This window comes from Centroberyx gerrardi, chromosome 9 (genome assembly GCF_048128805.1).
Source record: "Centroberyx gerrardi isolate f3 chromosome 9, fCenGer3.hap1.cur.20231027, whole genome shotgun sequence".
Taxonomy (NCBI): domain Eukaryota; kingdom Metazoa; phylum Chordata; class Actinopteri; order Beryciformes; family Berycidae; genus Centroberyx; species Centroberyx gerrardi.
Window position 1 is genome coordinate 28,110,554 of NC_136005.1, and position 16,409 is coordinate 28,126,962.

Here is a 16,409-nt window from a genome sequence, read left to right on the forward strand (position 1 = left end):
GTGTGACAGAGACAAAAAAGTGAAGAAACACACATAAATAGCAAGAGAAAAGAGAGAAAACGGATATAAAATGTATTCGGCGGGAATAAATATGTAGTTTGATGCAGCATCCCTTCTTGAAACAAACAAAAAACCAAACTAGACAGATATAAAAAGATCATTTTAAAACGTGAATGAGCAGACAGGGGAGAAGAGCTTAGGTTACACCTGTCTGCTTTGATTCTTCTCATCCTGATCCGTTCAATCAAAAAATTAAAATAGAGGAAATATAGAGAAGCTTTATAAAAGCTGAAAGCTAAGAGAAGTTGACATTAACAAAGAAAACAGGTTAATTATAATAATTATTAATAGTATTAGGTGAAATGAAGGCTATCCCACTACAATAAAACAATATAAAATGTCAGTGTATAAAGGTCTCTCTCACCAAGTATACTGGAGTCAGTTAATTAAAAAAGCCATAACACAATCAAGGGCAAGAGAGGCCAAACTTGTGACTTTATGTAGTAAATACAAACACACACAAACAGCTGAGCGTCCTTCATTTGTTAAAGCAACGTACCTCGACATTTTAAATTATAGTCTGCTATTATACTTCCCAAGGCACTAGTTAAAATGTGGGGACAGTTTCTGTATTGGCATTTCAATTAAATGAAAACAGCATCTCGGGACAGCAAGAAATCCTCATTCAAACCAAAGGATAGAAACATGCTGTTTACTTGGGTAAAATTTCACTTCGATGAGCAATGCTAACCGTGGTTAACAAACCAGGCAACTGAATGACAAATGCATGAACACAAAATGTGACAGGCGCCTGGCAAAGAACAATAACAAACACCTCAAAATGCCAAGATGATCATTTAACAAATGTGTACAAAGAGCAGAACATCCTTCATGTTTTAAGGTAGACAAACCCTGCCAGAGCCAGCAGCAATTAAAACACCTACATTGTGCAGTACCGTTGCAGTTAGCTAGTAGTGATACAAACAGTTTGAAACATTTGAAACATGCATCTCTGCCTAGAGAAGAACACTGTGTTTTCCTTGCAAGTTCTCAGCACCACGGATGCCGCATGATGGGGTTCCATTCAGTTGTTTCGTTGTTTTGAGATCTGATGCTACTTGGCTGAAGTTTCAGAAGCTTCAAGGTATTACTCTAAATGTGTCCAAATAACAGTTTGCCATTTCATCTGGATGTGGCCAGTCTGTGCAGAGCTCCGGTATGGACAAATGTCAGTTTGCCATACTATGCGGATATAGTTAGCTTCAATGTTATACACTTCACCTTGTGCTGTCAGATCCTGCGGTCTACTGCGAGTTAAGGCAAGCGTGGCACGTGAAAACCTGGTGCGGGCCATCCGTCAGCGGTCCCGCGCAGCGGCGGGTCAATACAGATGGGTGGTTGATCGACTGAACGTGTGGTACTTCCTCTCAAACATGGAGTGCAGGTTGACCATAGAGGGCGAATGGTGCGCCTGTGAAGAGAGGAGAGAAACAGAGGTAGAGGAGCGATGAAAGAGTACAGTAGGTGTGAAGGAGAGAGGAAGGTGAGGGAAAAATCGGTGATTAAATGTAATAATTGATTGTGTTCCAAAGTAGCGCTGACCCACACCAGAGTAGTTAGTGAAAGGACAAGGTGTTACCATGAGAAACAAGGGGATAGTGTGTGTGTGTGTACGTGGGAGTGCATGTGTATTAAATGTTCACTCAGCCATTCTGCGCAGTCCCGCGCCAACATCCCCAAGACCCTTTTCAAGGTGCACTTTTAAAAGCATGTGCAACAAGATGGATCGTCATGTGGGCTATCTAGCTCGCAGTCTGGAGCGTGTGGCAGCGTGTATGAAGGACAAAAGGTGGGTTTATGTGCCCCAGTCTCATTTTAATTACCTAGCACACACAGACAAACACCCTTTCTAGTGCCTCGCTGCCTTCCAAGCCAAACCTTGGCACTGAAGTAATCAAGAGAGGCAACCTTTGCCAACACAATCACACTTCAGTAGCTTCCCACCTGGCCTTTACACACATGTACACACACACGCACAAGAGATGCTTTCTGAGAGTGTTTCAGCAGGGGCACTGTCTTTCTCCTGCCCCCCCCTCTCTCTCTCCACGTCTCTTGTTTTAGCAGATGAATGGGAACTACTGAATGGAGGCCTTGATTACATGTTAGCAAGTGGTGCTAGAGGGCTACGGCGACGCCGAGGAGGAGGCGGGGCCGAGTGAATGAGCAGATTAACAGGCTGCTTTCACTGGAAAGGGAGACGGGTTCAAGGGCAGCGCTGGTCAAAATGCAAACATATCTGACCCTCATTACACACCTGCCATAACAAAGCCTGCCTGCTAATGAACAATTCGTTTGTGTGAACATGCCTTCGTTCCAGATTCACAGAGTCAATGCGCACACAAACACAGACCGACGCACACACGGCCAGACTTTCTCTGCTTCCAGTGATATATTGCCAGCGTCCTGTAGGGGTATTCTTGCTCTCGACAATAAAGCTCACGCTCTACCCAGATGTGGGTTTTATTGGAGCGAATTAAGAGGGGCTGATCACAACGCTGTCACAGCAGCCTTTTACCGGCTCCACGGGCTCTACATCAAACCTGAGAGACCCTCACCGGGATCAGCACTCTGTGATAGACTGAAGCGAGGCAGCGGTGGGATAATGGTAGTTGAGAAGGAAAGTATGCCGCAAAAAAAATTCTCTAAGAGGGGAACAAATCCCTCTGAAAAAGCATTTGAGTTTCTTTCCAAAATGCGCTCGATTCCAAATTGTCACTCAGCGTTTTCTTTTTAGAAAAATAATGTTCACAGCTGTTTTTTTAATCCTACTTAGTATAATGTACAGTATATAATTAGGCCTATTTAGATTCTAATATTTCTCCTGGAACTGTTATTGTGTCTTCTATTGATTGTCATCTTTTCACTTATCAGCTGTCAAAGAAACAGTGACTATAAAGTGTTCGCACTCCTTGACTTGTTGCAACTACATGACAAAATTAGTTCAAAATACATTCATTTGGGTGATTTGGTATAAAATGTACTTTTTTTTTTTAATCACAGTGCACTGTCGGTGTACTTTTTCTTCTCTCATTTTACTATGAATATTAATGAATGAATGATGAACCCCAACAACTATTGAATAGTACTCTCTCAAAAAATGCAGTTAAGGGACTTTTTCTCCAAAAAAGTGGAATAGTAAGAGTCGTGGGCCACACATTGTGCTGAAGTCTGAAACATCAAGACAGCTGGTCATGCTTGGGCTGACTGATCCCTGGGAGCATCAGATTATGGAGGCCGATGAGCGGAAGACAGCCAAGTATGAGGAGTTTGTGGATGAATGCCATAGACAGGAGTGATATGCATGGTGTGTGGCCATCAAGGTGGGCTGCAGAGGGCTTGCAGGTCAGTTTCCCTGCCAAGCCTACAATCTCCTGGGCATGCCAGGTGGGCACAAGACGAGGGCCATCAGAGCCGTCGCAAAAATGGCCACAAGATGACTGTGGATCAAGAGGAGTAATCTGAGGACTACACATGCTACTGGGACACCAACTGAGGGCTGATCAAACACATCAGAGTTGCCTGGGCGAGGGCGTCTGATGTTGAAAGAACCAAAAGATCCAGTGAACCCAAATTACATCAGATATGATATATAAATGAGAAAATTGTGGTCGTCTTATTACTAGTCCTGGTTTGGTAAAGCTGAAAGAAAATAGTTAACTTTTGTACTAGATACCTCATTAAAGACTCACAATGGATATACAGTGTCCTGGAATCAAACTTTTCATTTAGGCCATTTTAAAAGAAAGATACACACATAGACTAATCAACTGGTGGATGTTCATTGTTTGTTGTAGTTTTTAAGTCTGCCCACATAAAGCGACGATGCTCTCTAATGGTTCTGTGGTCAACAAGCGCTTACAATGAATTTTGATGAATGGCCACTCTATCACTGAAACAGAAGCTTAAGCTTTTTCAGTGGATATAAATAAAGAGCAGTTAAGCTCTAAGATGTAGCCAGGCAGCACCGTGTGAGAATAGTTCCACAGTTTCTACCACTTTTGGGAATTGTTCAGCAGCTTTCTTTTTAAGCATACATTGTGCTCCTCAAGAGAGGTTAATGCAAATCCCGGTAAAGCCACGGATTGCTCACTTCAATTATTCACTTTATTCTTTGTGGGATGAATTCATGTCTATATGATGTGAATTGTGCAATCACAGTTTCATCCAACTGACTGGGAAATGCGCATAGTTCAACAATAGACTGACCCTTCCTCCACACATCTGAATGTTCAGACTCACACAGATATGAAAGGGGGGTGTAAATTGGACAATTACCAAAAACAATACCTGATCTGTTTGATAGGAGGAAGGTGAACAAGAGTTTGCGTTGAGCTCATGATGAAAATAGTATATACAACTGGCCAAAAAGTAAAAGCTGATAATCTCTTCCTTACTTTTTGAAGCATGAATTCCCATTCAGACAGAGTAGAGCAGATTTCATACCGCTGGGGACTGGTCAAATGGCTGAGGTGAAGCATGGAGCATAATATACACAACAAATGCAGCCCTCAGAAGTGGTTAAGAAAGATGTAGGACAGACGACAGCAGTGAACCACCACCCCAAATTTGTTAGTCTGTTATTTTTGCTTGAACCGGCCAAAACACAAAGAGTACAGCATCCTTCATTTGTAAAAGGCATGCCTTGACATTTAGAATTTTACTCTTGATACTTTCTTCAACAGGCACTTTACATAAGTCCTTCAAGTACTGTCTAGTGGCTTGTTAGCACTGCTTGCATTGAAACAAAGGGACACTCCCTTGCAGTAAGTAATACTCCTTGATATGAATGAAGAATCATAATATTAACACGCCATTTTCCTGTTGCTCGAACTGCCTGTGCAGAACAATAATGCAGTAAATGCCTGACAAAAAAAAATATTATAAATGCTAAGGTATGCCTTTAAATATTCCCCTTGACCCAGAGGGAAACCAGGCTGTAATGTGGACAAAGCTCTTTCAAGTCCATATGAGACTGTTTCCAGGTCTATAGCAGCCCAGCTCCATTACACCCTTTTGAATAGGGCCCAGTATTAATAGCAGCTACCTAGTTAATACCCAGCCACCACCACCACTTAATATCCCAGGTGATTGAGAGGAATAGAGCTGTCCCAAATCAACCCTTGAGATCTCTGCCCTTTACACTCATGCCAATCTCAACTGATTGGACTATCAACAATGAGGAAGCAAATCTAAATCTCCAAAACATACGTTGGGAGAAGTATTACTCCCATACTGCTTAAATGTGTCCAATACACTCATATATCCACAATTCATTGGGATCTAAGGGCCTAAGTGTATAGTGCAGAGCAGAGCCAAAAGATACACATCTATTAATTCCAGGTTCACAAGCCTGTTATTGGAGACTAGAGCTTTTTCTATATTTTAATAAGCCTTTGTTCCAAGGAAAAATCATGAATTTGGATTGAGGAAAAAAGTAATAATCTGATCTATCAATGGCTCTGGGTTTGAGCTTCTAAGCAGTTGATTTGGGATTAGGGGTGCACCGATACAGATATCTGGTATCTGGATGATACCAGGCTATAACAGGCTGTAGGTATCAAAGACTTTCTTCAATACCAAAATCCAATACCTAGATCCACAGATCCGTCAGAAATCAAAGCAAAGTATGTCAGAGCCCTCTAGTACTCTGAATTGTTATGGGAGATAAAAAATGGTATTGGTGCACCCCTAGTTGGGAATAGACCACAATAATGCGATGCTCACGTCAGACTGCTGGACTGGGCTTAGCTTGGCTGGCGGTTTAGAGCAGAGTCTCCCTGCGAGGACTGGTCAGGCCTGTCTTGCAAGGGTCCAAGGGGACTCGGGGGTTCCTGCACGACCCGGGAAGGGGTCTGCCTTTGGGGTTCACAGTCTGGCGAGCTGGGGCCCTGGCCTGGAACCCTATAGTGGCTGGGTGTCTGGACGTTTGGTGACCAGTAGTTGAGTTTAGGTGGAGGTTGGTGGAGCTGAGGTGGGTGGAGTTTCGAGCAGCTGGAAGGGAGGCGGGGGCGGGATGGGTTGAAAAGGTGGATCGTTGGGCAGCGGGTAAGCTGGGAGTAGGCTGTGCCGGGTGGGCCAATAATGAAGCCTGGAGAATGGACTTAGGATCTAGGGTGCTATTGCGATAGATGGGACCGGGGCATTGATTGAGACCAGGAGCGGGGTTTAGGCTGAGCTCAGGGGCGGCCTTAGGGCCAGGGCCGGGGCTAGGGACGGGGTTTGGGGCTGGGCTGCAGGGGGTGCGTATACAGACAGGGACCCTGGCTCTGACAGGAGGGTGGTCCAGGGAGTTAGAGCGCTGCACCACGGCACTGCTCTTGGTGGAATCGCTCAAACTGAAGGTGGAGGCAGAGCGGGACATCTGGAGTACACAACATAGAGGGGAGACACACACACACACACACACACACACAGGGAAGGGATATATACATGTCATGAAGCAAAACAAGAGGAGATGAGGGAAACCACTTTGTCATAACTGGGGAAGCGTAGTCATGCTGAGGGAAAAAGAGAGGGGAAAGGAAATCCTCAAAAGGTAAAACAAATGAAATACACTGAGACTCAGCTTAACCTGAAAGGAGAGAAATAAAGGGAGGGAGAGAATCAACATTGTCATATAAAGGTAAAAATGCCTACTTGCAGGTCTACAGGCACAGGAAGGGAGAGACATCTGTAGAAAGGAATCTAAAAATCACACATACCAGGGCCGACAAATACTGGAGTTTGAAATACGATACCAGTTAATGATAGTTGGTAAGTAAAATGACTCACAGATTTATAGCAGCATGAACAATGACCCGTCTTGGTTGCATTGCTTACACAGAGAAAATGTGATAAGATTATGCTCTGATAGCCAAATTCTTAACCTTATTGTTTCAATCAGCACTTTCCATAATAAATGGATGTGCCAAAGATGACATTAAGCCAAAAAACTGATATTTGCACATAGAAACAGTATTATCTATTGTCAAAGACAAGGAGAGGCAAGAGTAAACACTGATAAGAGCCGGACACAGGCATGATAGGGTTAAACCTAAACCTTGGATCCATTCAGCAGAGAAAAAACAGAAGAGAGACAGAAACAAAAGGAGAGTGCAGCCCTCCACCAAACTGAGATGCATTTTAAACCCTGGTGCCTAATAGCAAAGTTCGCATCTGCTCCTCCACTAAAGTTCCTGAATTTCCTTCAAATATTTATTGCCGTGACTCACCTGTTCTATTCGGATAAAAGCAGCCAAAGCCAAACACAGAAAGGGATCCTCTGAAGTAAAACATACACTCTACCTCTACTGTCGACAAGGAAGTGCCTGAAGCCAATAAGCTACACATTTAAAAGGGATACTTTACTAGACTATTTTAAATTGTCTTTTTTTTTTCTCTGGGTATCCGTCACATTATCAAAAATAACTTTTAACATTCATCCTTCAGCTGTTTTATAATACGGCTGTTAACATTGCTCTGTCTGCCAAGTAATAAAGAGCATCTCTAAAATGGGATGTACTGGTCCACCACTTCTCATCCTGCTGCCAAAAAAACAGTTTTCACTGTTGCATGCCATTCAAAACCAGGCAGACAGTGGGCACAGTGATTTATGAAAAGTGTTTGAAAGTTGCTAATTGGATGGGGAGCCTTTCATTTGTTTTTGCTCATCTCCAATATTTCCCTTCCGCTTCCACTTGACACCCACTTGTTCAAAGTAAATACAGCCTCATGACCATAACGCATAACCTAAACAACCACTACTTTTTCAAAAACAGGGTCCAAGAGACCACTTACTGTATTCAGTATATAGTTAAGATAGTTTTTTTCTTCTAATGCATTATGTCACGAGAACAACACACTTTGAGATGGGCTTAATATACAGTATATGTTTTGGAATTGTGCAGTTCAGAGGCAGAAGGTTGCTACTTTGTTGTATATTTCATGAATCTGAAAAAGTGATGTCTGAAAGGCTAGAAATATTTTTGTACTCTTATTATTATATGTTCTTGTAGAGAGATTCCCAATGAAACGTTGCAATGTTTGTAAAATGCCATGACTACTCTCAGCCTACAATTACAGACTAGTGTGAAGACTAAACTGAAAGTCAAGTAGTTCACAAACATATTTTATAAAATGGTAGTATATTTAAGACACCAGGATGGTCTTTTTTTTTCATTTATTGTTTTCATAATGTGGACATTGTGAAGCCGTTTGAGTCTGTAACAGAGATTAAGGGCTTTTCAAGTAAACTTGACTTTTCACCCCTCTTTGCATCTATTGGTCAAACAAACCAGCATTAAATGTGTATTGTTTAGTTTTACAAGGACTGATACAAGTGGATTGACATCTGACAATGTAACGAGCAGTTACTTGCATCTTAGTATTTAGCTCATGTTAACTAATTTTCATTTGCAGACTGGTACACATATACATGGGGGCTTGGTGTCCTTCTTTAGGGAAATGTATGGGGCCCTGTCAGCACTGAGGATCGAATCAGCAAACCTTTGACTCAACATGGCATCTAAAGTGAGCAGCTTAGGTTTAACAGTACACTAGAGGGACAATTAAAAAACATACAAAATTGCCAGTCTTTCTATTTACAAAAAATGTCTAGGCTAATAGCTCACTTAGTATACTAAGTACTCTTGTTCAAGAACCAGTAAAGAAATGACTAAGATAATATACAGCTCTACTAAAGAACAAAAAGTTTGAATGTCCCAGCACCATTAACGCCAGGAGCCCTGTTCCTGCTTTAACCAAGTTGGATCAAAACCACTGACACCATATGACAAGCATTCCTTCATGGATTGATGGAGGGATCAATGGCTGGGTGACTAATGAAAGGAATAAAGGGATGGACTGAATAGACAGGAAATAAGGAACAGATGGACGAATGGATGGACAGAGAGAAAGCCAACAGCCACCCAGTGTTAATCTGCTCCTTATGCTGGTGATATTGCTTCCAAAGGGACGGACAGAAAGGTGCACGGTTCAGTAGACCAGTGCGGCACCGCTCTCTTTGTAATCCCCTGGCCATGTTTAAACAGAGACAGTAGGGCCAGACAAATCAGGACACCAGTACTCTCGGCTGATATTTGCCTACATTTCACACTGCAAGCGACTTGGCTGATGGGTAGCGCTAATTACATAAAGTGAATTGAAAATGAACCAAAAACAACAACCAAAAAACCGAAGTACTCTCAAGATAGATAGATCATAGATCAAATTCACATCAGTCAGGAAACAAGGACGCACAGAAGTCAGATTGGCTGTTGACGGCCCATAACCGTGAAAAGTTCAGCCATAGCCAGACTTTTTGACCGTCACATATTGGCCTATTTTCCTTGTCGATTACACCGATATATTGGTTTGACGATATATTGGGCAATATTAGCCTTTCAATACAAATCGGATATCAGCCAGTCAATGTTGCCCACCACTGATATGATGGAGGTGACGATATTTTACTCAACCAGCTTCATGGGTGTCTGTGAAACCTGCCTCAACCTGCCTTAAGGAGCTGCTAACCAAAAGTTTCATTAGACTGGCTTTCAATGGAGAGTTTTAATGTAACAGTGTATAAACCTGTGGAAAAGTACTGTAAGTGCATGATATTACTGTGCAAGTACACGGTGAAAATCTCCCTAATAATGTACAACGGTGTAACACACCATTCAAATGGACACTGTAAGTACATTAAGTATTAGGAATATTGTGTACTTACAATACTTTTCCATAGGTTAATATACAGGTTAACACAGTGGAATAAGGCCATTGTAAAGTGTTTTACATTTTTTTGGAATGGTCAAATTTAGATATACAGAATATCGGCACGAGTTATCCAATGTTGGCAGCTTCAATGTAAAAATATTAGTGTCAGCCTTCAAATATCCATATCAGTCAAACCCTAATTTCTGTATCGGCTTAGCTTGATGATTGAGTAGAAGTATTAGTTGTGATGTAATTTGACTGATGAAACAAAGAAATTTGTCATTCAATTAAAAAGAAATCCGCCATCAGAGCATCTTGTCACGTTTTTTTCCTGTACACGCAAGTGTGAATGAGTGATGTGAGAAAATTACATGCCATCGCAGAACGTTCCATCAGTCGAGCCCCGAGACGGGATAAATAGATACATAAAAGGAATGAGACAGACTTTAAGCCGGTATTGCTCGGTTGCCATATGCAGCTCATGTTGTCTTCAGAGCGGCCCGGCAGATGATTTATTGGGACAGGAAAATAAACAGGTAGACTTACGGCCAGCGTGGAGCTGCTGCCGATGCGGTTTTCACAACTCAGCCTCGGGCTTTTCTCATCCGGAGTACTGCTGGCCATGAACGCCCTCTGGATCACACGCTTAGGGGTCTTGGTGAAAGAAAACGCCCTCGTCACCTAGGAACCCACACATACACACACAGGTTAAGCAGTAGTCCTTAAGTTCTTTCTTGATTTTGTCTTCAGCTTTGGTGCTACGTGGTCATTTTTGTGATGTGTTTACTCTGCACTTCCCAGAGATCATCTGTCAATCAAACAGTGTGTCCAGTACTGTGACATTGTTTTCCTTGGATTTTTTATGTTGTTGAAGTTTGAGTTTCTGTAGGTGGCACTCTTTTCTCTGTCGCATTACAGCAAATGTAAAAGTTTTCATGAACTGGCTATAGGCTGAATCACTGAATCACGGGTTATATCCGTCGACAATAGAGAAGCAAAAGGGACATTTATTTATATGAAAATGTCTCAGATTATTACCTTAACAAAAGGGGTGATAATGGTTATTATAATGAAAAACATGTGAACACATAAACACACCACTAACCACTTTGTCAGGTAACCAGTTAAATTATTACAATTTTCTGAAACCATTTTATTGGTATAACTATTTTGGAAACTCAGATTAAAATGGAGGGTGAAATTCTGATCCAAATGGTCACATTGTGGAGTACATTAAGAAGTTAGTTTCATCCACTGGTCTTAGTTACAGGCAGAGCAAACACCCAATCATATTTTTAGATTGATGCAAGCTCTGACAAAAATATGTCAAAATGCATCAGATTTTTAACAATAAACGTTTTAACAATAAGCACCGCATTGAAAAAGCAGACTGGAGCTGCAGTCCATTCATTATGTTGCTGTCTTCCTTTCATATGGGATTTTTTTTTTTAAACATATTTGATTATTTTTGACAGTCCCACTAAAAGCTGTTTTTGTTATGTTGGTACATCACTTATCAAAACAGAATCTCTTACTTTTAGATTGTCAGAAAATGAATTAAGCTGCATGTCAATTTCCAGCTTCTTTTCCCTCCTTTTCAATGTAAAGAAGATGCAAATTGCTAGAAGTTAAAAATATTTAATCTTTTATGAGTTCTGCATTTCAAATGGGTTTTCGATTGTTGCCGTGCAGCAGCAGAAGCCGCAACCGATTCCTCCCAGCAGCATCTGTCTATCGGTAATAGCTAAAACAGCAGCATCTGGTGGATACAGTGGGCTTCATCTGTCATGTTAGCCATGTTGACTTCTACATGTTTGACATCTTTGCTGTCAGCATTCTGTGTATTGGTGAAAACTGATAACTTTGTAATGCCGACAAAAAGAGAGACTTGGTAGAAGGGCTAGAGACCCTGTAAACTCCTGGATGGTCCGTGTTTGACCGTGAGAAGCCGATTCCCCTGCCGTTACCTTCTTGGAGGTCTTCTTGATGGCCCTGGAGGCTTTGCTCAGGGTGCTGTCCATATCCTTGGTGCTGACCTGTAGCGAGTCGGGGTCTGTGCACTGAATCAGGTCCTCCTGGTTACAACAGACAAAACATTACAGCCTCAAACTCGCTGAACCAATCTTGATCTAATGTACGGAATTCACATAATCTATGCAGATAGATACATTATGCTTCGCTGTCAGAATAAAAGAGCTGTGAGAGGGGGGCGTATAGTAGGATTCACACACGGTCTTTATTTCTCTCTCTCCTCCTCACTCTGCGGTCGGCTTTTAACAAGCAGGGCTCTAACTCGTTGGTATTCACAGTGCAGCGCTGACCCAGTGAAAACAGCATTAGGAATGCAGCTGTGAGCCGGCAGGCGGACCGGAGGCCAACATCGCCCCCTGCTGCCCGCTCTGCTAAGTGCAGCCGCCGGCCTCACCTCTGGATCTTCCTTTGCAGTCAATGATCGCCCTGCTCTTTAATTATGGGGAGAAATACATACGTCTGTCTACGGCGCTCAATTACCGCTAAGCTTAACCAGCCCATTACAAGTACGGCTACCCATAATCCCCCTCCCCCCTCCCCCACTCTATCCCTTCTCCCTCAAGTCTCCACTCATTTACTGAGACAGGCGCTAGTTGAATTTAGAGGTATTTCCAGGCCTTAATGTGGAGATAGCCTCGCGGTTCCATTCTCTCCCGGGGATTTTAAAACATTAAGCTATGTGGGAGCAAAATATTTTGGAATGAAGGCCACCTCGGGCTCAGGAATCAGGATGCAGGCTGATCTAATGTTTTTTTAAAATCAATGAAGGATGACGAGGAGATCGAGATAGATCAATTTGCTTTTGGAGGTGGAGGGAAAGAGGAGATGCATAAAAGTGCAGCATATTCTGTTCGCTGTACTGCTGTTGAGAAAGACTATGAGTTGTCATAGCTCCCTGTCTGCCAGTCTGTCCAGCTCTCTTCTTCCCTACCTTTGCGTGTGTGTGTGCGTGTGTGTGTGTGTGTGTGTGTGCGTGTGGCCTCTCACCGCATCAGCCTTGCAGATGGTGTTGGCGACGTGGCGGCAGAGCATTCGTAGCCAGGCAGTTTTAACCGTTTCCTCTCCGGCCAGCTGGAAGCTGAACAACAGGTTCTCCTGTTCAGTGGGAGGACGAACCACCAAGGCAAACGCATTCACACACTCTGGAGAGGGAGGGAGGGAGGGAGGGAGGGAGGAAGAAAAAGAGAGTCAGTGAGAGAGTTAGAGACAAAAATAATAACAAAGAGGGGAAAAAAGAAGAAAAAAAAAACGGAGGGGAGATCAAAAGAGAAAACAGGCCAGCCAAGATGAAGAGATGAAGAGACGGAGAGAGAGCGGATGGAGAACGATAAAAAGAGAGAGATGTTGGACAGAGAGAAAGGGAGGGGAAACAGATGGAAAGATAAGAGCAGACAGAAGTAGTGGAGGAAAAAACATGGAAGAAAAATAAACTTCGGTCCTTCATCCAAACTCCATAAACATCAATCATTACGGTTCCCTCTGCTAGAGAGAGAGCATCTGTCTCTAAACACTATGTACTCATATGGAACTACAGGGGGTGGACAAAATAAGGGAAACACCTAACAACATGACAATGTGAAGTATCTAATAAGGAGTAAGTCTACCCTTTGTCTTACTTTGTCAGAATGTGTGTATTACTTTTTGTGTGTGTGAAGCATTGCACACTCCAAAAGTGCATATGGACAGTGAGTGTTTGCCCCTGTCAAAGAGGTGCAGGGGCTGACAGACTGACTGTTCGCTGTTTCAATTAAAAATGGCCTCATTTCACAGCACTCATCACCGGTTTCCTTATGAATATGATTCTACCATCTGTGGAAACTAATGGAATGGAGAAAACTAGGTGTGTATGTGTTTCCACATCTGAATCCATCAAATTGAGAGTGTTTCATATCTGAAATAGGTCTGTCTATCCAGTATGAGTGGATGTAAGAGAGCAAGTGTGAGTGTGTGTTTGCAGTGTGTGTTGTTGTTTTACCCTCTGTGTCCTGCAGGTCCAGTACTCTTCGTATCTGGGACAGCGGCATGAGTGCGATGTGTTTGAGCTGGGCCGGCGGTCTCGTCTGCCCCAGCGGACTCTTAAACGTACTGATCACCTTGTGACGTTTCCTTGCGATCTGCGGTCACACACACACACACACACACACACACACACACACACACACACACACACACAGGCCCAAACATACACATAAACACAAAAAGAGAGAGCAACTTTGTAGTTAAAGAGATTCCCAATGGTACTCGCAGCATTAGCTCATACAACATACCTAAGTGAGTGAGTGTGTGTCCGAGCAAACCAGAATTAAGCGTGGGTGCGTTTTGCGGTGGGCGGGGGAGTCGCTATCGGTTACTTGGCAACAAATCAATGGGGCCTTCATAGAGGTAAACGATCCAACTCATTAATGTCACATTAATTAGAAAGCCTAGTGTGTGCGTGTGTGTGTGTGAGAGAGAGGGAGAATAAGTGGGACGCTAACATCATGGTTCATTGTTATTTTGGCAGTGTGGGTGACAAGGGAGGGTGAGAGTGATGATATGAATGCAAGAGTTAATCAATGAATAATTAAGGAGGGGAGCAGTGAGGATCTCTGCTCCACCCACTCTAACACACACACACACACCTCTGTCAATGGTAAACATTGTTTCGATATACACAGAAATACATGTGTTGCTCTCAGAAATGCATGCGTGTTTATTTGGCTGTAGACCACACACACACACACACACACACACACACACACACACACAGAGCTCATTAGGAGGCGTCGCTGACACTCCTGAATCAGCGCAGCCAGCCACCCCATCTCTTTCTTGATTGCCTACCCTGTTCTTATGCTGCCCCATTGCTAATTAACACACGCGCGCGCACACAGCCTGTGTCAGCAACGATAGATTGCACACACATAAATTATTCACTTTTTCACTCTCTCACCGCTCTTCAATGGCCCCGCTTGCTCCTCGCCACTGAACTTGCACTTTTAAAAAACATCTAGAGTTTGCTGAGATTTCCATAATGAGCGAGGGACAGAGGGAGAAAGACGCCGGGGTTGGGGAGGTATTTAGGGAGATGATTTCCGTAATTTCACTAGCTACATGACCTCATACAGTTTTAATCGTTACAGATATAGAGGGCTTTCGGATGATGCAACAGCCGATTGCATTTCTAAACGGACAACTTGGCCGTCTCAGTAGAATTCAATAGACATGGTTAATTTATGTGTCGTTTTTGACTGGGAATCTACCATTTTCCCACTGAAATCATACTAATTTTGTGTTAGTGTTAGTAGCGGCTTGTAGTTACATGTAAACACATCAGTTGCTTTGCTATTCTAGCTCGCTGACTAGCTAACAACCGCATTTATGAATGAGTGTGGATGTTATCATGTACAGTATGCATTAGTGCAGAGTGACACACTTATTATTTTCAAACGAACGATGGTAACGTTACGCAACGAGTGTTTTGTAGAGTAGAGAGTAGAGACTAGGGCTAAAAAAAGACTATTCACTTTTACGTTACTGAATGGATTCACACCCAGATATCTCTTTTTACAGCATAGTTATTATACATTTAGCCGTTATATGTGCACAGCTAATTATGCAACAGACCTCCATGATGGTGCAGCTGAGGTTTCTAGATTTGTGACGCAACTGCAAAGCCTCTATAGCCAACTGTCCGGGTTGTGCTTGAGAGCCGAGGGCTTTCATGGTTTTACATGGCTGGGTATTACTGAACTTAAGTACGGTAAGACCACTGACTGACATGTAACAGGACTGGGAAGCTGTGGCTCAAAAATGCCAATGCCAACTTATCTAAAAATGCAGCTTTTGAATGTGTGGTTCTAGGCCTAATAATGTTAAAACCTAAGACAATTGCTTTTAGGGTAAGGGTTGAAGTTAGACATGTAGGTGTGAGAGTTAAGGTTAGGGGTTAAGGACTGAATGAAGTAAATGGAAGATCCTCACAAGTATAATTAGACAAGTGTGTGTGTGTGTAGGTGTTACCTCAAGGCAGTCATTGAAGAGGAAGAGTGTGACATGCTCGCCACGGTCACATGGTTGGTCTCCCAGGGCGATGGTCTCCACCCGGTAAACCAGACTACGATGGGAGGACAGCAAGTTCGCCTGCAGACCGAAGAGCAAGTAGAAGAAAGAGAGAGAAGAGGTGGAAAATGGGAGATGGCGACCGACGGAAAGGAGACAGGGGGTGAGAAGAACAGAATGAAAGAGAAATGGAGGTGATGAATACAGCAGCCAGACACAGAGAGAGGGGAAAGAAAGGACAGGCAGACATAGAAGAGAGTGGCGAAAGGCAAAGGAGAAGAGAAAGACGAGGTTGGAGGGTTAGGGAAAGAAACAGGGAGTGACAGAGGATGAGAAGAGGGGGCAAGTTAGGTTCACATTCCTTAAAAGCATCTAACGCAGCAGCACTTAGAAAAACAAAGCGTTGAATTGTCGCTTGCCGCACTCCCCACTAAACACACACAGAGTAAAAAAAGCACAAATGCAGGGGAGGCAGAGATTGAAAAAGCATACGGGAAAGAGGTGTTTCTACTTCTGTATTGTTCTGCACACAGTTGGGGTCAATTGACTTTCGATTCAGTGAATTGCAGTAGTGGATTTTCTTC

At 43.0% G+C, this 16,409-nt stretch overlaps 1 protein-coding gene across 1 annotated transcript in view; it reads right to left on the minus strand.

The window, feature by feature from the left end:
• Positions 1–1,042: 1,042 nt before the first annotated feature.
• Positions 1,043–16,409, minus strand: part of ect2 (epithelial cell transforming 2) — a 48,530-nt gene continuing 33,163 nt past the window's right edge. Inside the window, exons 19-24 of the mRNA XM_071918319.2 lie at positions 15,787–15,906; positions 13,760–13,898; positions 12,772–12,926; positions 11,721–11,828; positions 10,300–10,434; positions 1,043–1,471 (exon numbers count right to left, since the gene is read on the minus strand). Of these exons, the coding sequence (XP_071774420.1) occupies positions 1,382–1,471; positions 10,300–10,434; positions 11,721–11,828; positions 12,772–12,926; positions 13,760–13,898; positions 15,787–15,906 (747 nt within the window). The 3' untranslated portion in view covers positions 1,043–1,381. The remainder of the gene's footprint in view (positions 1,472–10,299; positions 10,435–11,720; positions 11,829–12,771; positions 12,927–13,759; positions 13,899–15,786; positions 15,907–16,409) is intronic.